This window comes from Coniophora puteana (genome assembly GCF_000271625.1).
Source record: "Coniophora puteana RWD-64-598 SS2 unplaced genomic scaffold CONPUscaffold_1, whole genome shotgun sequence".
NCBI classification, from domain to species: Eukaryota; Fungi; Basidiomycota; class Agaricomycetes; order Boletales; family Coniophoraceae; genus Coniophora; species Coniophora puteana.
Window position 1 is genome coordinate 3,218,208 of NW_006913053.1, and position 19,416 is coordinate 3,237,623.

Consider the following 19,416-nt stretch of genomic DNA (forward strand, 5'->3'; position numbering starts at 1 on the left):
ATCAGATACCTTCTGACCGTAAAGGAAGGGTGGAGTCGGCAAGACAGAGACAGAGGCCATCAGGTCTAGAGGGGTAAGGACTAGTGCTTGAGGGGGGCTTCATACCGACGTACGAGAGGCGTTCGTTATAAATTCAGCCCAAGACTCAATGAAGAGGCTTCGAAAGAGGATCGCGGCTCGGGAGCAAGCCGACTTGGTTCGTCAAACTCGGGTGGCACTGGCAGCCCCTCGATCCTATGCACTTGCCGGGAAGATTTAGCCGTCCCTCTCTGATTGGCTCGTGTGTTCAGCCCGATAGCGGCCAACCTCTGCATTTTCGTCGCCCTGACTTAGCCTGACCTGCTCGGTGGCGTGCAGCCCAGACATGGAAGGAAGAGCACAAGGCAAAGGTACATGTCGGGTGAGATTGAGGGCGTCATCTTGATACCCGCCCCGACCAAACAACAATAATTAGACCACACCTAAGAAAACTGTTCTTCGAAGCCTTGAATCTATGGCTCGGATGTTACGTGACGTTCATCATTGTACAAAAAGGTTTGGTCACCCAGTTTCCGAATTAATGATAGGGCAGCTGACCACTGGCGGCAGAATGGTCTTGACCGTCTTAGAGTGCTCCTAGAGCATCAAATCATGTGTCGCTTATGCGTTCCAGTTGACAGCCTGTAAAGAAATCTGCCACCGCAAAGTACAATGAAGGAGTTAGTCACTGCAAGTCCGTACTTGTAGATAATTAATCAAGTTTTTCACCAAGAAATGTCCAAGAAATAGAGGTCCATGTACGTCGGATATCTGGATACGCAGGTCCACCCAACTTCGTAGTACCGAAACTTAATGCTCGTGAAACTACGCTCGATTCAAGTCCTTGTGAGATGGTGCCCATATTCTACTCTTATCTTGTTCTGCAAGTCGTTCGTTGATATAATTAGTTGTAGACGTTTCTCGTTCGATACGATGGACTCACATCGAGAACGTGTGTCACTGGTCATGTCTTATCTTCTCCCTTCTTTTCCTCTATACTGAAAATAACAGCGGCTTCGTCGTTATCTCCGTCATTTTGCAATATCTGTCGTTCTCTCATGGCTTCGAGATCAATATCCTTACGGGGTGAAGGCGTGGACTCAGCAGATTTCACCCAAGTGTAATACCTAGACAGTCATGAGTCTCGAAACCAGGAGAAGTAAATGAAGGGATTACGAACATAGCTCCAAGAGTAATGATTGATATGGAGCTCATTCGGTTCCTACAGAAACAACTGAGCATGCGTCACGTCGACGAAGACGCTGACTTACACCGTCATGATATCCTCGTATATCACTACGCCCAGTACCGTCTGTAGCACAGATTTGCCAGCCTAAGAGTGACCGTCAGTAAGTGATTGCAGCGTGAGCCAAACTAACTCTGGTGAAGTGGCTTACACTCGAAAACATATGCGTGATGGGGCTTGTAACCTGGATGCTAAGAAGGCCTGCAACACACAGGAGGAAGCCAAAAACGCCGGTCATGAGGCTTCCCCACATGAAAACACGACCGTCCCATGTTGACTCATAGATGAGGCCTTGCAGGTTCGCAAGCTCTCCCGCAAAGACTACAAAGGGTGCGAGAAGGAGTGCAGTCCCAGCATTAGTCCAATATGCAAGCTGGATTGTGGAATTATGACAATGCGGTAGTGACGACTTGATGAGTACAGCATGGAAGGCGATGAAGAGAGACGAGAGAATGCCGTACACCAAGGAGATGATGGATGGAGCCGACGCTTTGGGTAAAGCAGAGGAAGGGGCAACGCCAACAAGGAACCCGAGTGTCACTAAAATGGCAGCGATTATTGTGCGAAGGGAAGGGCTGGTTCGCGTATTGAGGCATGAAACGATAATAGTTAGCGGGAGAACAAGACCACGAGCGATCTAGCATGGAGGGGAATTAATTATTGGGCGCTGTGGATGTATAGGGGTAGGATGTGTACCTGAAAAAATGATGCCTCCACATCTCGCAAACAAAGTGTGTTGAACACCAGACCGATAGCATTGACAGCTACAACGGCGAACAGCTTTTTGGCGGTGGCGAGCTCAAACTTTGGTATCTCGATGCGCGTGCTGACAAAAGCAGAGGCATGCAGCAATAATACGGCAATGAGCATCTGATTCAGAAGGAACAGAAGCGGAAGGCTGGGCGAATTATTCAAGACAGCTTTATTGCTGTAGCAAGGCGGAAACGCGTCATTAGCCTAGATATTATTTAGTAGGAGAACAATCATGGTCTTACACAAACACCATCTAAGGTGTGTTGTGAATTGAGAACACGCAAAGGTCATGATATCGGCACGTACAATGAGTGCAGCAGCCATGTAGAATAGGACCACTGCAGCGACTTTAGGAGTATTGGGATCGTAAAAGCGATTGAGTATCATCTTGCAAGGTAAGGAAGGGAGGAGGAAAGGACGAGCGGGATAGTAGCCAGAACAGACAATGGTTCGAAGCAGCCGCGGGGAACACGGACGAATGATTTATGTATAAGTTTGAGGTGACATCGCGGCTGTCACTGTCGGAGTTATTTGCGAATCCATAGCGGCAACTCGAGGCGAGCTGGACCGAATGACATCAATGTTATCCATTCGTTCAAGAATGGGCAGGTGAGTGAGGAACGGCTGCGAGGGGGAAGCGATCAGTTCGGATCTCGCCTGCCCTGGCATACCCGAGCTTCCGACTCAGGAGTACTCCGGGCACATTAAGTCTCCCCTAGGCAGATCTTCCACATACGGGAGGACACGGGCATGGGTGTCCTTGTCCGCTATTTAACGCATACGCCGAAGTCACCACAGTGGCGCAGCCAGCTAGGCACGAAAGGGCTATCTCTCCAGACCTAAGACCTCTCGAGTGCGATTGCAGCATAGCCGGATATGTTCTCCAAACGACCATTTGATAGTTGGGTAAGGCCCATCGATGACCTTCTGAAATTCCCTGATGACTTCCAGAAAGAGCGAGTGGCATTCATGCACTTGGCCTCTCATAGTTAGTTTATGTGGGCTTCGCCCATGTCCACAGCCCGCATTTACACCAGCACATTTTCCCATGGATGCGTTGATGCCCCACAGTGCTACTACATCAGGGAGTCGAGAACGACGCTGCCGCAATATGACTTTGAGGGGCAGGATCGCTCGACGGCAACCGCAGATTGCGAATGAACTTAACGCCGGAATGTATTTGGAACATGGGGTTAACCCGCCTTGAGGCAGATTGCTCTGTGGAAGTCAGACGCGTGGGGTCACTTGAGTTAAATTTGAAAAGCCTGTTGATCATGAAGCAGAGTTTCCTATGGATTGCTATACATATGCGGCTAAAGCAATGTCTCACAACGTAACGTGGAGTGACGTACTGCACAACGCTGGGACTTGAGCTATTTGCATCTCAATGGGGGGCAGGATTTTTCTGGATACTTCAGGAGCTGTACCAGAAAGCAAATGATAAGCGCCGTCGTAATCTCATAGGCAGGCAAATCCGATTTTGCTGTCGCCAGTGTGTGCTTCTGCCACTTTCAGGTCAATTTGAGCAAGGACGCCTAGTACCGTCCAACTTCCAAAAGCTATCAGTATCGTTCAAATCAGGGTTGCACTGACATATGTCTTCCGCTTCGAAAAACCGCCCATGTATGCCCGCAGCTATGCGAGCTCAGGCTTGCTTCTTCCTCGCAAGTGCCATAACCCTAGAAGCACGGGGGGCATTGTGCAATGAGAACATGGCCAGATCCGTTTAGTGACCACCTGCAGAGTCTGATAGGAATGAAGCCATCCATGCAAAAATATATATTTTACAAACTTACAAGTTAATGTGGTCAGGAAGCTACATGAGCTGATCCAAAGGAATATGCTTTCTAATCTTCACGAGGGAAGTCAACGCGTCGTTCAGAGGCGTTGGTATGCCAAGGTGTTGCCCTCGGTTCGATAAAAACCCATTTATGTAGTCTATCTCGGTGGGCAAATTCCGACGCACGTCGCTTAACATGGACGAAATGTTTGCACCTGTTGTGCGGGATACGCGGATGGTAGACTCCACCAGCGCACTGTGCCTTAGCCTAGGATCTAGAGACGGAGGAGATATATGCCCCGTGGAGACTTCCTGCTGTAAGCTGTCCGACATCCCTTCGTTCGCCTGCTGTCGCTCGGCAAGGAAGACAGCCTCAGCTTCCTTGCACAGGTTGTTAAGCATCTTGATGGACTCTGTATCACGAAAAAGGTTTCCATTCCGGCAGCCCATAAGAGCAGTGAGGGGGTTAATAGCAGCGTTTGCTACCAACTTCCGGCGGAGAATAACCTGTAGTTCTGACATGGGCACCCATTTGGGGCATAGGCTCGACAAAGAAGACAGTGCGGCGACGGTGTTCCGAAGGGTATGATAACGAGCCAAAGAAGGGTCATCAGAACGGGTGATGTCATCGAGAGATAGCAGCGGTTTGTCAAATTGCGGACCGGTATGCGACGATAATGACGCTTCGTAATCCCGGTTCCTTCTATTCGGCATGACGGCGAGCTGAAGGTCGCCGACGCCAGCATGAACAGAATGGAACGAGTTTTTCAGCCATGCACCATGGCTATTGGAGCACAGGATGAAGTGGGGTCGCGAGGTAGGGTTTTTGAAGACTTCTTCGACGAGTTCCTCGTATACACCCATACCGTTTTGCATGAGAACAACTGTGCTGCTGGCAGAGAGACGAGGTAATAGCTTGGCGATGGCTGCTCTGGTACTGTGAGCCTTGGTGGTTACAATGACAGAGTCAATGGGGTCTGAAGGATCGGTTTCTGAGCCAGGCCGCCGCTGTTTGTCTCATCGAGGGAGGGCATTGACACACCTTGGTCACTCTTGGCAGCATCCCCACCCTCAGCGACCTCTTGCGCAAAACCTTGTGCCTCTTTGACAATGCCCTGCGTTTCCACCTTCACCGTAGAAATATGATCGACGCGGGCTCGCTTCGCCTGACTGCGAGTGCGATGGAGCAGAACGACTGGATTTTCACGCGGAACGACGTTGCGGAGATGATGGGCTACCAAAGATCCAATGGCGCCGACTCCGAGGACATGAAAGCGCATCTTCCTTTCCTCTCCTCAGCTCCAACCGGCCGCCCGCTTCCACTTGTCTGAAGAAGCGCGACTGTGACATGAGACTGGGAGTAATGAAGAAGGGGTTGCAATCAAGGACCAACCTTTGAGAGTGTGGTGTAATTGCAATTTGTTTGCCTGTCAGCCCGAAAGAGCTACTGAGCTTCAGCGGTTGAGCGGTTGAGCGTCAATAACAGTGGCAGTCGGAAGTTGGAAGTTGGAAGCGGTGCCAGACGCTTGAACCTCGGGGTGAGCGGAATGCTGATTGCCTCATAAGGAATGTTGTAGTCTAAAATTAGCCGAACCTCTTCCAAACTGAAGATCGGGTGGCCGTCTTGACGGATGAAATGCTCAAGAGCCAACAGACAGAGAGCATCTGGCCATGGCATTCTGTCACGCGAGGCCTACATCGGCCATTTTTATCAGCTTGTCTCCCAGCTAGATCAGTGGACAGTTACCGGCCCGTGTGCCATCCAACCAGGATTGAGGATTTACGATTGATAGAAAAGGCACCCACTGGCCTCTCCTCCATATCTCAGACTCACCCGCTCTCTTAGATACCACTCAGTCCACCAAAAACTAACACATACTCGACATGGCTACCGTCGTACTGAAACGTACCAGTCAGAAGGTCAGTTCCTCAGCTACGTACCCCCTAGCTTTGCTAACATAGTACGATCAGATGCCTCTTGTCGGGTATGTTCCACTACTAGGCGCTTTGCATTCACGTGAGGATCTCACATGCATTTAATTTCAAGCTTCGGTCTCTGGAAGGTCAGTGCATTTTCTATGCAAAGACTGTATCTGGGCCAACTCGATAACCATCAATAGGTCACCAGATCCACCTGCGCCGACGTGAGTCGTCTCCAAGATTGAAGACCGACCCATCCATCTAAGTCGTCGCAGACCGTGTACAATGCTATCAAATCAGGTTATCGTCTCTTCGATGGTGCCGGTGACTATGGCAATGAGAAGGAGGCCGGAGATGGTGTGCGCCGCGCGATCCAGGACGGTCTCGTGAAACGAGAAGAGCTTTGTAAGATTGATCAACTTCAGTGGACTATCTTTTGACCATGATCATTCGTAGTCATCACTTCCAAGGTAATGTCCTACGTTCGCTAGAAGTAAAGGCTGAGCTGCCCCTAACCGCTCTGCAGTTATGGAATACCTTCCATGCGAAGGAGCATGTAAGTCATCGGAGGAGTGGTCTGTGACTTTTCCTGATTTCCTGGCAAATAGGTTGGCGCGTTGGCAAAGTTTCAGCTTGGACTCTGGGGTATTGACTACTTTGACCTGTTCTTGGTCCATTTCCCCATCGCTCTGAAATACGTTGACCCGAGCCATCGCTACCCTCCCGAGTGGTTCGGCGACGACGGCAAGGTCTACCTCCGTAAGCATACAATAAGTCTCAGTTGAGATCGAGGTTGGCTGACATTTGCAAAGAAAACACACCCATGTCCGAAACTTGGGCGGCCATGGAGGGTCTCGTTGATGCCGGCCTCGCCAAGAACATCGGTTTAAGGTACCGGTTTTGATTTCTTTGTTGCCAGTAACGCTCACTAACAATGTTGGTAGTAACTGCCAGGGATCTATCCTTTTGGATGTGCTGCGCTACGCCAAATACGAGCCGCAGGTGTTGCAGGTTGAGCTGCACCCGTATCTGACCCAGGAGGCTCTTATCAAGCTCTGCAAACACTTCGGAATTGCAGTGACGGCATACTCCTCGTTCGGACCTCAAAGTTACGTCGAGCTTGGTATCGACAAAGGGACACCGAGTTTGCTCGAACACAACGTTATAGCCTCAATTTCTGCCACCCACAAGAAGAGTGAGCTCTGATAATACTCAACGGAACTTTCACTCACGACCATCTCTTGATGACAGCTCCGGCGCAGGTGTTGCTACGTTGGGCGACGCAGCAAGGCATCGCCGTCATTCCCAAGAGCAACAACCAAGACCGGCTGGTTGCTAACCTAGACTGTAATAGCTTCGATCTGTCTGACTCAGAGATCAAGAACCTGAGTGCCCTAAACATCAACCTCCGAGTACGCGCGTTTCGTGCCGCTCATTGTTACATGGTACTAACTCATACGTTCCGCAGCTGAATGACCCGGGTGACATTGACGTCCAAATGTCCGTCTTTGCTTGAAATGATCATGTATACTTGTTGCCTTCATTATTATCAGTGTACGACTACTAGCCCGAGTACCAGCCGTGTAAATATGTATGCTGAGGTTGCCAACAACACATCGTTTATCGGTGATGTTAGCTTGCCCAAAGAAGATACCTGGGCCCGCATGTTGCTTTGCGTTCAAATACCTGTGATATGGTACCTGGTAAGATCTAGAAGTATCTCGGCGAGGCCGATGTTGTCCATGTCAACAGTTGTCAGTTGGTGGCAAAAAATGACCGCGGCGCAGATTCGCGCAGTCCGCGCAGTTTAGCGGAGTTTGAAATGTGTAGCGATAATAGGGCCAATGACAGGCCTAAGTAGGATAGGACTCGCATTCCCCCTGACTCTTACCGACGACAACAATGTCTCCATCCACCGCAGTGTTCAAACTCACAAGGCCAGGTAGTCTCACTCGCCGCCTCAACTTCGCTACTCAGCCCTCGTGGTCTGTTCTCTCAGTCAGAATCAGCACTCTCTTCGACATACCCTTTGCCGATGTCGGTGTCTCGTATATTGACCCCGACGGAGATGAAGTCACACTCAGTTCCGAGGAAGAGCTGCAGGAGTTTTATAGTACGTTGAACCAGGGAGACAAGGAGCCCATCAAGTTCTTCGTTCAAGATCTCAGCGCTCTCAGGTCCAATCCCTCACATTCTAGAGCGCCTTCTGTCACCCCACAGCGTAACACCTTTGGCGGCAATGAAACGCTCCCAATGATGTTCGAGGTCGATGACGAATGGCAGCGTCTTCCGGAAACCACTGGCAGCCCTTTCTGGCCTCAGCGCGACCGGAATAGCCCCCATGCTTTTGTTGAGGTGCTAGGCAGTGAAATTGACACGAAATCTCAAGTCGACGACCGTGACCTCCGTGGAGAGCCCTTTGTAGATCACCATTCCAGTACTTCCACTGCGGAGGAGGATTCAAAGGGGAAGCAACGTGCTTCTTTGCGACCGAGTGTTCTAGACGACGTCGAATCTACCAACTCCCTGCTGGAGAGTCGCACTCCTGCCAAGCCACCCATCCATGTTTTTGACATGAGTGACACGGAAGACCTCTATCAGGACGCTCCCACCGGCCAACAGATCACCGTCGAGCTTCCGGAAGCTCTCAATACGACTGACTCTCTCCATTTCGATATCACAGACAAGGCTGAAAGCGTCAACACCTCCCCGGCTCAGGACGCAGACCCCCCTGTTCCTACCATCGACGCATCCCAAACTCCCTCGGCGCCTTCCCTTTTCAGTGACCTTGAGGCATTCCTGACTAGCGCATCTTCCGTTCTATCCTCCCACCCTGAGCTTTCGGAGGGATTCCGAAACATCCTCACAAATGCATCTAACGGGACATACTGGTCGAACCATCGCGAGGCACTTTACCGTGCGGGCGAGCACATTCAAAGAACCGCCGCAGCTGAAACTGGAAGGACCGTCGAAGAACTTCGCAGGGCAACAGAGCAACAAGCAGGAGCCAGGGTAGCGGAGGCTCTTGATAAGATATTTCGCTCGTTTGGCGAACGAACAACCGGAACGCGGGGGCCGCCTGAAGAGGCCACATCGTCAGGTCGTCCCTTGGCGGAAACTCCCGCTCCTGCTCCTGCTGCAGAGGAGTCCATGCATCGGATGAATGCATCCGGCATACCTCCCTCGTACGGGCCCGGAGTCCCACCTCCCTTCGCTGCACCATTCACCGCGCCGCCGCCACCTCCGCCTACATTTATCCCAGGACAGGGTCTGCCGCCTGGTGTACCCCCGATGGGACCTTTCCATTGGAGCAGAGGTGGTCCTCCCCATCCTCCTCCCATCCCTCCGAGTACGTGTTTATCATCTTGTCACCGCATTTCGTCTAAACCTTATTATAGTTCCCCCTTTTGCTCGCCCATTCGAAGACCTTAGTTCTGTACCGGAGGGTTTCCGTCGAAGGGCAGCGAACATTATGAACCGCTACTCATGGGCGGGCCCGATGGAATGGGTTCCGCCGCGTCCTCCCGCCCCTCCGGCACCCGGAGTGGCTACGGCGGGGTCAATAGCTGTTCCTGCTGCTCCTGGTGTACCTTCCGATAGCGAACACGCCCCAGTCATGGATCAGGCAAGAGCCGATGTTGAGGCTGCGAAGGCAGAGTATAAAGCGAAGAAAAATGCGTATCGTCAAATGAAAGCTGAGAAACGGAAGAACCCAGATTCGAAACTTGAGGAGTACCCTCAATCGAGGTAAGCGTTGCATCTTGCCCTTTTAGATAATCAGCTCATCACTTCAGGGAGGAAATTAGTGTCGAAACGAAGGTCGGGAGTGCGAACACAGGTCGTACCACGACACCTCAGGCAATGTCAGCTACAACGCCGACCGTCGTAACTACCCCGGTCGGTCATACGCCTGCCACGCCTTCAAGGAACTTGCCTTCGCCTGCAGTCATGGTCAGTAGCGCGAGGGGCGTTTGGCCCGGATATGAAATGATCAGCGTACCGCGCCGCAACCATACGATAGGACATGCGAGTGCTCGGAGTGCTCGGTCTTTTGAGTCGCCCGAAGCTCGGTCCATGAATAGAATCACCAGAAAGCTCGCCGATGTATGACCTTCCCCATTTTATCTAATTAGCATGTTCTGAACATTACTACAGATGGGTTTCACCGAGAGCGCCCACCCCGACCTGAAGGCTAGGGTGAAGAAGCACATGCCAGCGGAAGGGGCTCCCGCTAAGGATGCCGAGGACGACATCGTCACCAATCTCATCGAAGAACTTCTCGGCGCATCTCCGAACCCGAGAGCAAGCACATCCACGTTGCCACGAGCCAGCACCCTGGGTAACGAATCGCTTCCTGGTGCCTGGAACTAAGAAAAGTGGCTGTTGGGAGAGTGGCTTTGATGATTACGGTTTGTTTCCTGAGTTATGATACTGTATACTTTTGTCTGTACTTCTAAAGAACGCTTTGTTGCTGTTGTATGACAGGTCTTGCTTTGTGCGCGGAGAAATATGACAAACGTCAAAGCCGGTGACCGCTACCAGCAAAATGCGCTACTTTTGCCGGCGCCTTCAATACGTATGATGCGAGACGTTTGTCTACGTGCACCGCCACTTGATCGAACTTGTCAAGAAAGGAAACACCCCTAGACATGTTGAGAGACAAAGCAGAAGCAGCGCGATATGAGTTACAGTGTCCAATATCTGTTTAGCATCAAAGTGGTCCCCTTTGAGAGCGAACCTAGACGTTTATACTGCTATAGGTCTCTCCTGATCCATCCCCACGCACTTCCTACCTCTGCCGCCTAATGATGCGAAGATAATTTGGAGTGTAAGTCTTACCTAGTGACTGGCGTCGCACCAAAATTTGCAGACATCCGACTCGCTCAAGCATTCCTTTGTTTCCGGGTCAGGCGAGGGTACCTCGTCGACTTTGAGGATTTAACCCATAGAGCAGAAAGCAAGCGAAACAAGGCAGATCCAGATGCCTCTCTCCCTGAGACGTGTCCACTTAGAGCGTCCGACGGCGGGGCACTCCCGTCACATCATGCAGCAACGAGTCATCTTTTCCTCCTGGTTCCCTTGTTCTCAACCCACCGACGCTGATCGCCTGTGCTCTCTACGGGACTACGAGGTCAATGCAAGGCTCAAAAGCAGATGATACCTCGCTTTGAGCCGATCGCCTCCTGTTTTCGTATAAGCGTCAAGTACTGGCCGCGTCTGCAGCCTCTTTTAACACTGTCTTTCTCTGGTTGATTTTCTACTCCTTTGAGGATTCTGTGCTGTGTTTATCAGTGTCTGTTATCCGCCGTGGTCAAGGTGCTCAAGCGACTGGTGGCTGCCGTTCTCACACGCCGACAAATAAAGAACTGCAGCGCCCACAAGGACAAACAAGCACGCTTTGGCAGTGGGGTTTCAACCGCCTGTGCAAATATTGATTGTCAATGCTACTGGAAAACAACGTGTTCTATTATACCAGTTAAGCCACCTATCTTCCGTTTTTTTCCAGCCGCTGCCTCATCGGTTTCCGCCCTCTTCCTCCGCCTCCAAACGACGTTGTGCCTTCCACAGTTCCACCGCGAAGTGCTTACGGTCCCGTCGCGCTATTAGTTGCATCAGGTGTGAATGCCACTTGTGCCTGCATCCAACCCTCGCTTCGACTCACCCTTTTGTATCATATTCGCGTTCTTCTAGCATGGACCTTGCCATCTCCTGGCTTATGACACAGCGACCTATCGAAAAAAGCATCCAAGCTACATATCAACCAGCATCGCTGCAATCCTTCTCCGACACTTCCGAGCTTCTTGCCCGTCTCATTGGCGAATCTCCACAGCTCCGCCAGCTCTACTACCAGCGTCTATGCCGAATCAACGAACTCCCCATCGAAATTCTTTCCAACATATTCAAGTTTGCGTTTAGCTCACTTGAACATCCCCACGAAACTGTGGTCAGTCGCCTTGCGCTCACCTGGGTATGCAGGAGGTGGAGACATGTTATGCTCGAGGACATGGCAGTCTGGTCTTCGATATGGATCCGCGACGCACCCCCTCACGAGCGTTCTCTGGCGTGGCTCGACAGAGCCGGTACTGCGCCACTCGATATTCGCATCGATTGGAAAGTAAGAGGGGACGATGAACTTGTTACGCACAGGATAGAGGCTTTATTGGACCAGCTGTTCATCAAGCTTTCGCAAATCCGGACCCTCATCATTATCCTTGACAATTGGCCTTCAGCATTGACTACCCTCCAGAAGCTAGACGTGGCAGGCAAATCGGGTCAAAAGATCACGTTGGAACGATTTGAGCTGCACCGGTCAGGAAATCCGTATGTCTGGATCGATACCCAGAGTCAAGCTTGGACTCCGAACATGCTTCTCGGCGGTCAAACCTCCGCGCTTACTTACTTTTGTATGAATGGGATACCCATCGACTGGAACCGAACGCCAATTTATAATCTCACCACTCTTGATCTCCGCCGGCTTGCCATGGAGTCACTACCTTCTCTCAAGCGATTCAGGCAGATTTTACTGGATTGCCCTCGCCTTTACAAGCTGAGTCTCGATGGTGCAGGACCTGCTCTAGAGGTCAATGCACCTCGCTTCGATCCCATTGTGCTTCCTCACCTTGAAGTCCTGGTACTTGGTAACTTCAGCCTATACTTCGCTTCCTATGTCGTACCACAATTCCTCGCTCCCAACGTTCGCGACCTGACGCTCATGAATCTTTCGGGAGAGAATTACTCACCCCTCTTTGACATGATGGTGTCGAGGTTCCCCAAGACCCGAGTATTGACGTTATATGGAGTTGACATTGGCCGTGGGATATCTCCGCAACGTACCCTAGTTCGCTTCCTGGCTTCTATGCCCCAGGTTGGTTACTTGAGGATTGCCAACTTAGATCCAAACTTTCTCGACATACTGTCCGACGATCCTTCCGAGATCATGAACCCTGCAGAGTTATCTAGCCTTTTCCCTGGAGGAAACTGTATTTTATACCCAAATCTGTGCGTTCTGGAGTTTCAAGTCATGGCGATACCGGATATCATACAGTTCGTGAGGATGAGGCGGGAGATGAAAGTGCCAATCGACAAGATCTACGTGAGCCCTATATGGTGCAGCAATATCACTGCAGAGGAGTGTGCAGTCCTTTCTTCGGAAGCACAGGTATCCGTAGCGCCTCTAGGATCGAGGACTTTGGAAGAGGAGCTTCTAATGGGTGACGATTAACGGAGAGATCTTCATGTTAGCTGGATATACGTGATTTAGCTGTGTACTTATCTCGGATTATTTTTATGATATATTGTCGATAATAATATGGGTTGATGCACATTTACACTTGTGGAACCCAGCTGTAAGGAGCGATGGTGCGCGAGTACAATATTGTGAAGATGGATCAGACAGCCACGAGAATATTAGCACCGCCACCTGGTAAGTCGCGCTTACACGTGACCCATGTTTTGGCGTTGTTTGCGCGTCGCGACGTGTTGGAACTAGTTCCAGAGCTAGCCCAGGATCGGTGCTACACTCGACTTCGACCACTCAGGGCAGACAGCAGATGCTACTGAGCACATAAACGCAATACTCGACGAGGCAGGCTTACGCATAGATTAATTTATTTTTCTAAAGCACCATCTTGTCCACAATATGGCCCTTTCTCTACCCTCGCCTCCCTTCCCTGCACTATCTTCCTCCCCCGACATGCACCAGTCATCCATGGCCGATGCCTACGTACCTTATATCAGGAGACGGGTCTCTCCAGCTCAGCTTAATGCACTGCAGCACCTTTTCGAGATTAAAAGTCATCCAACTCGGCAGGAACGTAACATGCTCGCTAGCGAGATTGGCATGTACGTGACGCGTCCGTTCTTCATTTCCTATTCCTGCTTTATTGATAAATTTTGCTCAGGGATATCAAAGCTGTGACCACCTGGTTTCAGAACAGGCGCTCGGCGGTCAAGAGGCGCTCCCATGCTTGGAAGGAGAACGTCCCATTCACCGATGCACGCTCTCAGAAACATGCCCACCGGTTTGACTCGAAAGCTTCCCGCTCAAGTCGTATACGCTCGTCAGCCTCTCTTGATCAAGTGGCTGCCCTCTCGGAACGTCCCCAGCCCCCTTCCATAGCACCCTCTGGGACGATTGCTTCACCAGTAACACCAAAGAAACGGCGCGTGGGCCCTGCTGCCGATAAGCAGCTCTGGGAATATATGCAGTCGTCTCCGTCTGGCCCACAGTTATCCCCGAGCGTTGAAGAAGCACGCATGTCTATACTATTGTCACGATCAAAGACACGGAGGTCTCTGGAGTGGGCATGTTTCAAAGCGAGAAGGGGCAGCAAGGCAAACAGCGAGGACCCGGACGAAGACGACGAAACTGCCTCGCTCCCTTCGTTAACTCATCATGACACTGACCGGGAAGATGCCGAATCAGACGACGAACTTCTCACTCCCGAGACGAGCATCAACCTTTCTCTTGCCGGGGACTTTCAACCAATGGATTCCGAGCTATCCATGATTCCTAACAAAAAGGCCACCCTTGTCGATCGCCAATCCGAGGACATTGAGGCGGCCATGGTCCTCTTGGGCTTTATAGGTCGCCATTGAACACTAATGAAACAAGGATAATGCTGCATCAACTTCAATAACTCGGCACTTTTATTTTAACTCATGGTAAATATTGCCGTGTCGTTTGTGGATTTAGGATTACACTGGACTCGGCCTTTCCCAAACACACCTCACGACTACTTTTTATTCATCTGTACTGCCATGTTGCTTTTAGCATCCAGGATACTTATACCCATGCTGTAAAAACGCTGTTCTTAACATGCTGCAAAGATTAGATTATGATTATGCATATGAATGCTCAGTTGCTTTCTGGCTCACGTGGGTTAGTCGCGTCGGAATCCATTCCGAGTACCACCTGTGCTTGGGGCAGCAAGTTGGCATTAACATCTCCCTCCACTACGTACATCCTATACTGCGCTCATTTCTAGCACATCTCTATCAACATGGGATCTGAGGCCCGTCGCACACGGTCTAGGCGGAACGCTTTGAAAGGCAAACCAAAGCCCTCTGCATCTGTCCCTCAATGCAACAGGAATTCCAAAGAGAACGACAGCAAAACCTCTACAAGTAGACAATCACGACACAGAATGACTTCGAGGCAGCTTTCTCGTCTGGAAGCGGTCTTTGACGAGGGCAGTCACCCCGCGAAAGAGGAGAAGACACATTTAGCCGACGAGCTTCAGCTGTAGGACATCTAACAGTCATACGATGACATCACATTGAAGCGCGGACAGGTCGTTCAAGACCATTAACATCTGGTTTCAGAATAAGCGACAGACGGCAAAGAAAGGGCTGAAAACAGATGGCTCCCTGCGCATCGAATCTGCGAAAGGACCTCATGAAAGAACGCGAGCGGCTTTGACCACCGACCGAGCAAATATAGCTGCAGAAAAGTCGACCTTGAGTTCGGTATCTTCACCCTCTGCCAATGCTACTCTGGGCAGTACGCATATGCATGGTTTGGAAACAGGAAAGATTGGTCCCGATAACGTCAGCTGCGACAAAGTAGAGACGCCATCTCGCTCCCAGTCGACATCTACCTCACACCAACTAGATAGCTCGATATCCACAGAAAGTCTATCATGCCTCGCACGACTTGTCAGCCACATGTCCTCTTCATCGTCCTCGGTCACAAGCGGCGCTCAGTCTTTGGCCTCAGCTGCAGATTCTGTAGGCAGGGAAAAAAAGACAGACCTTGCGAAGCAAGCACGAACTTTGGAGTGGGCATGCGAGAGACAAAGCAAAAGAAGGAGGACAAGCCAAGAACTTCTCGGGGCAGACAGCATGACTGTCCATCAGGAACCAGAGGATACAACTCGTGGCTGCCCGTGTCGTAGACTGAATCAAGACGTCGGACCAGCGATGGCTCTCTTGGCGCTATCAGCCGGAAGGCAGAGGGATCTGAGCTATTTAGAGGAAGAATGGCGTTCGGCGTCGCTGTTGCTTTGCTTAAAGCATTCTATGCACACAAGGTCCCAGTAGAGAAGTCGTAGGCTCGCCTAACATCCAATGAGAATGGCTCGTTGCAGCATACGTGAGTAAGAGACGGCAATATGCGTTATGCTACAATGCAGCGAACATGATGAATGCAGGGAACAAGTGAGGTGCTAGTGATGCAACAGCGATAGATAATATACCTCATTCCAAGTTACAGCAACAAGAGCAGAGGTTTCCAGTTATCTCCTATTTTCATGCTTTATTCCTGCTCCGCTTTTTGCCAACTTGCGTAGGCACATCAGGGGACTGGAATGTATCGGGCGGGATGACTTGGGACATAGGCGTCGCTCGATTTTGCGATCTAAGCGATCTACTAGCCGGTGGCGTGGACCGTTCAGAGGGCATAGCATTCTTTGCGAGGAGTGGATATCCTGATGAGCCTGAGGGTTGAGTTGTCATTCAGCCAACATTGTGTACCAGCAACAGACCCTACGTACCGGTCATTTTCTCGAAGAAATCGCCGAAAAGCTGTAGTTCCTTCTCAGCCTCGTCAAGTCCCAGAGTATTGTTTGTGACATCTTCTACATCCTGGTCGATATCCATTCCATCTTCGGCAGCAGTCTCTGATACGCCGTCGAGTTGTTGATCTTGATCGTTTGTCCGAAGTCGCAGGAAACCACTGATCAGAGAGTCGTACAAAGTCTCCATTGGTGGCATAAGGAAAGCAGGTGTATCGAGGATACGACTAGTGTCTTGTTGTTTCCATGGTAAAGCAGTATTGACGTTTGATTGAGAAACATTCGAAGGCGATTTGACGTCTACAAAGGCTGAGATGCCGAACATCTCTTCAAACAATGTCCTTTTTTGTTCGGTCAAGTTGCGCGGGAGGGCTTTGGAAACGTCATCTTCATCTTCAGCATTGGTAAGATTGTTGCCTAATAGAACGACGCTGTAGCTTTGAGTGATGCCGACAAGAGAGAACGATGGTTGTCTTGACTTTCTTGGGTTAGTGTGCCACGCTACTGACCGCAGTCCGAAAGGAAAAGTATGGGATATGGTAGGTCGACTGGATTTGACACCGAACAGTTTTAGGTCCGTCGTGAAGCGCACACCAAGCCGACTCGTGTGGAATATGGCAAACAAGTCATGGTGGGGATGTGAAACAACTTTGTAAATGGTGCCATCATTGCGGTAATGCCACCTCACTGCAAGATGTCAAAACAACGTCTTGGTGGAGGCATACATAACTCACTTGACTGTGTTACCATATCCCACAAAATCAGGTCACTCCCACCCTGCACTACCAAATATCGACCACTGGCGCCAACAAAGTGTGCCGAAGTCACATGCTTGCAGTTGGAGCATATGATAGTATACCTGAGAGAGTTTGTGACAGGGTTGTACACGGCCACATACGGGTCCAAAGCAATTGCTAGAAGACTTCCGTCTGGCGACCACGATATGTGCCTTGGTATCTCAGACCGGAAGCCGAATTGCGATCTACCCGTCCACGAAGCTATACGCAGGTGAGCGCAGCTGGCTGACGGAAACCACGACATCACTCACCATTTTGTATTTCTCTGTCAATACGCAACCTCCAGCTTTTGACGCACCCATCTTCACCAGTTGTAACTAACTGAAGTAGATCTACGTTGTCCATCCCTACCGGATTGAAGGACATGGAAGTTATCCTATGTTGTCCGTGCGGTTTGTTGACTCTGGTATTCAATATCCAGAATGCTATCCGCTTATCCCATCGCCAAAATTTAAGGTAACTTTCACCATGAATGTCTTCGTCATCTAATCTACGATCAAGAGTTGCCATCCAATGACCGCAGAAGGATAATGCTATGCGTTCTACGCGTGATGGTTGCAGGGCCTTCTCGTCTCGGCGGGAAACTCGATTCGACGGCGACACCTCGAGTTCGGATGTCACCATAGAGGAGTCGATAGAATATGTTTGGAGAGACGAGGGGTGCGAAGACGGAAGAATTAACGTCGAGGAATTGACATGAACTGCCAGTGGCGTAGGTATGTCCCATCTACTCGGGACGTCTGGATCTGCCATACTATAGTCAGAGTCAGCATCGAACCCGTGAGAACCAACGTACCAATCTTTATTCGAGAGAAAACACGCGCAAGTTTTAGAGTTGTCGAATTGACGAAGGCATAACTTGCGTCCGCCAAACCAAGCAAATATTCTTCCTCTGAGGAAGTATTGCGGGATACGACGATGCTCTTGATGGGCGATCCTACTCGAGGAACAAACTCCTTTTTCTGAGTGTGCAGTTGCCAAATGACCAAGACCGACTCTTCGCCACCACTCAATAGATAAGCACCATTCGATGTGAATGCGATTGATGACACGGCATGTGCGTGCCAGTGAAATGTCGAAGTCTGCGCTCTCTTCTCAACACCAGTAACTTTGGGCATATCCTCATTAAGGCAGTACCATAGTCGGATGACACCTCGCGCGTCACCTGTCGCAAAGTAGTCCTGCGATGGATGCACGGCCAGGCAGGTCAGCGGGTCTGGCGAAACATACTTCGTGAAGCCGGATTTGAGAGCCGAAGTCTTGGCAACGTATGCCTTATGCCCCGCGACAGCAACTAGCCACTGGCCGCTGGCAGAAATCTCAATTCCGGACGTGGGTTTTGTCTTGCCTACAGGAACCACCTGGGAAGACTTGAAGTTCTTCACTCCGGATGACGAGTCTTTCGGCTTTAGTGAAACACGGAGAACCACGCAACTCTCGTCCTGGTTCTGGCTGCCCTCGCCTGGCTTTTTTGGGACTTGTGGCAAATTCAATACGAATGAATCAACCAATAAATGAACAGCTCACCATCATTCCTCGCCTTTTTGGGCTTCGCGGCTGAAACAAATACGTGACCTTTGATAGTGGAGTGAGCGCAGAGGTTGTAAATGGGCTGGTCGAGAGTGAGCGAGTATAGAAGCTTCCCCTCCAAGTAGTCCCAGATCTTAAGAGTGCCATCGAGCGATCCCGTTATGAGCTGAAAAGGGTTCTGTGTGTTGATGATAGCACAAGTGACCACGTCCGTATGGCCGCCGTGGTGTGTACCAGGAAGGGTTGATGCAACTTTGCCCGAAGCAGAGGAGTGGATTTTGACATTGTTACCAGATATCGAGAAAAAGTGGCTGATGGCGACGGGACATATCAGTCTTACAGGTCAGCAGCGGTGATGCGGTGATGACACGCACCTGCCGTCCCTGGTGAACAGAGGTCGATTCGCGTTCGTGCTCGAGTCCGTCAGAGATCTCCAAGTCCACGGCTGCCCACCATCTACTAGAATCTCCTGACTCCGGGAGGTGGGGTTGATCGGGTGAGGTGTAGGCGGTGGCGGTCCGTCTTTCCCTTTGACCTTAGTTTTTGGCTTAGCCTGAGGCTTTTTGTTCTTTCTGGCGTTCCTCGGCTGGGCATAGTCATCGGAGTCAGCGGGGCTGAGTGGAAGTGGAATATCCTTTGGCTGCTTGACGAGGAGAGGAGCGCGATTGAGAGCCTTGAGCGCGGCCATGAGTGTTGGCCTCTCCGGCTTGGTCCAATCAACACCCCGTACTTAAAAAATTGGACGTCAGCTAACGTCGGCAAATGCCGTGCTGTGATTGCGTTAAGCGCCCATCACTTTCTACTCAGTAGACGCCGGATACATGCATCTCGGAACAACTCAAACAGAGCCACGTTTGT

At 50.7% G+C, this 19,416-nt stretch overlaps 7 protein-coding genes across 7 annotated transcripts; 4 read left to right on the forward strand and 3 right to left on the reverse strand.

The window, feature by feature from the left end:
- Positions 1-661: 661 nt before the first annotated feature.
- CONPUDRAFT_96183 (uncharacterized protein) lies at positions 662-2,461 on the reverse strand. The gene is made up of 8 exons (XM_007765452.1): positions 2,324-2,461; positions 2,260-2,270; positions 1,961-2,192; positions 1,416-1,901; positions 1,290-1,351; positions 1,199-1,240; positions 962-1,145; positions 662-899 (listed from the first exon to the last, which is right to left on the reverse strand). The coding sequence occupies exons 1-7, from the start codon at positions 2,402-2,404 to the stop codon at positions 983-985; spliced, it is 1,077 nt and encodes a 358-aa protein (XP_007763642.1). The 5' UTR covers positions 2,405-2,461; the 3' UTR covers positions 662-899; positions 962-982.
- Positions 2,462-3,833: 1,372 nt separating this feature from the next.
- On the reverse strand, positions 3,834-5,077 carry CONPUDRAFT_86946 (2-dehydropantoate 2-reductase; the record flags this gene model as incomplete). Its single annotated transcript, XM_007765397.1, has 2 exons — positions 3,834-4,774; positions 4,840-5,077. 2 exons carry the CDS (start codon positions 5,075-5,077, stop codon positions 3,834-3,836), a joined length of 1,179 nt encoding a protein of 392 aa, XP_007763587.1.
- A 379-nt stretch (positions 5,078-5,456) lies between these two features.
- CONPUDRAFT_96186 (Aldo keto reductase) lies at positions 5,457-7,360 on the forward strand. The gene is made up of 12 exons (XM_007765453.1): positions 5,457-5,717; positions 5,769-5,782; positions 5,845-5,860; positions 5,918-5,941; positions 5,993-6,122; positions 6,174-6,187; positions 6,244-6,273; positions 6,326-6,476; positions 6,530-6,608; positions 6,662-6,912; positions 6,969-7,129; positions 7,186-7,360. The coding sequence occupies exons 1-12, from the start codon at positions 5,682-5,684 to the stop codon at positions 7,231-7,233; spliced, it is 954 nt and encodes a 317-aa protein (XP_007763643.1). The 5' UTR covers positions 5,457-5,681; the 3' UTR covers positions 7,234-7,360.
- Positions 7,361-7,593: 233 nt separating this feature from the next.
- Positions 7,594-10,279, forward strand: CONPUDRAFT_79208 (uncharacterized protein). The gene is made up of 4 exons (XM_007764636.1): positions 7,594-9,066; positions 9,116-9,464; positions 9,512-9,821; positions 9,873-10,279. Exons 1-4 carry the CDS (start codon positions 7,620-7,622, stop codon positions 10,086-10,088), a joined length of 2,322 nt encoding a protein of 773 aa, XP_007762826.1. The 5' UTR covers positions 7,594-7,619; the 3' UTR covers positions 10,089-10,279.
- A 1,154-nt stretch (positions 10,280-11,433) lies between these two features.
- On the forward strand, positions 11,434-12,939 carry CONPUDRAFT_46237 (uncharacterized protein; the record flags this gene model as incomplete). The annotated part of the gene is made up of 1 exon (XM_007764390.1): positions 11,434-12,939. One exon carries the CDS (start codon positions 11,434-11,436, stop codon positions 12,937-12,939), a length of 1,506 nt encoding a protein of 501 aa, XP_007762580.1.
- Positions 12,940-13,255: 316 nt separating this feature from the next.
- On the forward strand, positions 13,256-14,443 carry CONPUDRAFT_161643 (uncharacterized protein). The gene is made up of 2 exons (XM_007765454.1): positions 13,256-13,559; positions 13,619-14,443. Exons 1-2 carry the CDS (start codon positions 13,357-13,359, stop codon positions 14,313-14,315), a joined length of 900 nt encoding a protein of 299 aa, XP_007763644.1. The 5' UTR covers positions 13,256-13,356; the 3' UTR covers positions 14,316-14,443.
- Positions 14,444-15,798: 1,355 nt separating this feature from the next.
- CONPUDRAFT_161645 (WD40 repeat-like protein) lies at positions 15,799-19,257 on the reverse strand. Its single transcript, XM_007765455.1, has 7 exons — positions 18,933-19,257; positions 18,556-18,869; positions 17,825-18,505; positions 17,280-17,774; positions 16,966-17,229; positions 16,211-16,918; positions 15,799-16,153 (listed from the first exon to the last, which is right to left on the reverse strand). The coding sequence occupies exons 1-7, from the start codon at positions 19,244-19,246 to the stop codon at positions 15,966-15,968; spliced, it is 2,964 nt and encodes a 987-aa protein (XP_007763645.1). The 5' UTR covers positions 19,247-19,257; the 3' UTR covers positions 15,799-15,965.
- Between the last annotated feature and the right edge of the window lie 159 nt (positions 19,258-19,416).

Coding starts and splice junctions, on each gene's coding strand:
- CONPUDRAFT_161645 (XM_007765455.1), bottom strand. CDS start 19,246: ATGGCCGCGCTCAAGGCTCTCAATCGCGCTCCTCTCCTCGTCAAGCAG. Junction 18,506..18,555: donor CAAAAAGGCGAGGAATGATG/GTGAGCTGTTCA, acceptor ATTTGCCACAAG/TCCCAAAAAAGCCAGGCGAG. Junction 17,230..17,279: donor TGACAGAGAAATACAAAATG/GTGAGTGATGTC, acceptor ACCTGCGTATAG/CTTCGTGGACGGGTAGATCG.
- CONPUDRAFT_161643 (XM_007765454.1), top strand. CDS start 13,357: ATGGCCCTTTCTCTACCCTCGCCTCCCTTCCCTGCACTATCTTCCTCC. Junction 13,560..13,618: donor CTCGCTAGCGAGATTGGCAT/GTACGTGACGCG, acceptor AATTTTGCTCAG/GGATATCAAAGCTGTGACCA.
- CONPUDRAFT_96186 (XM_007765453.1), top strand. CDS start 5,682: ATGGCTACCGTCGTACTGAAACGTACCAGTCAGAAG. Junction 6,913..6,968: donor TTCTGCCACCCACAAGAAGA/GTGAGCTCTGAT, acceptor TCTTGATGACAG/CTCCGGCGCAGGTGTTGCTA. Junction 7,130..7,185: donor CCCTAAACATCAACCTCCGA/GTACGCGCGTTT, acceptor TACGTTCCGCAG/CTGAATGACCCGGGTGACAT.
- CONPUDRAFT_96183 (XM_007765452.1), bottom strand. CDS start 2,404: ATGATACTCAATCGCTTTTACGATCCCAATACTCCTAAAGTCGCTGCA. Junction 1,352..1,415: donor TCACGCATATGTTTTCGAGT/GTAAGCCACTTC, acceptor GGTCACTCTTAG/GCTGGCAAATCTGTGCTACA. Junction 1,146..1,198: donor ATCATTACTCTTGGAGCTAT/GTTCGTAATCCC, acceptor ATGACTGTCTAG/GTATTACACTTGGGTGAAAT.
- CONPUDRAFT_79208 (XM_007764636.1), top strand. CDS start 7,620: ATGTCTCCATCCACCGCAGTGTTCAAACTCACAAGGCCAGGTAGTCTC. Junction 9,067..9,115: donor TCCTCCTCCCATCCCTCCGA/GTACGTGTTTAT, acceptor ACCTTATTATAG/TTCCCCCTTTTGCTCGCCCA. Junction 9,822..9,872: donor TCACCAGAAAGCTCGCCGAT/GTATGACCTTCC, acceptor ACATTACTACAG/ATGGGTTTCACCGAGAGCGC.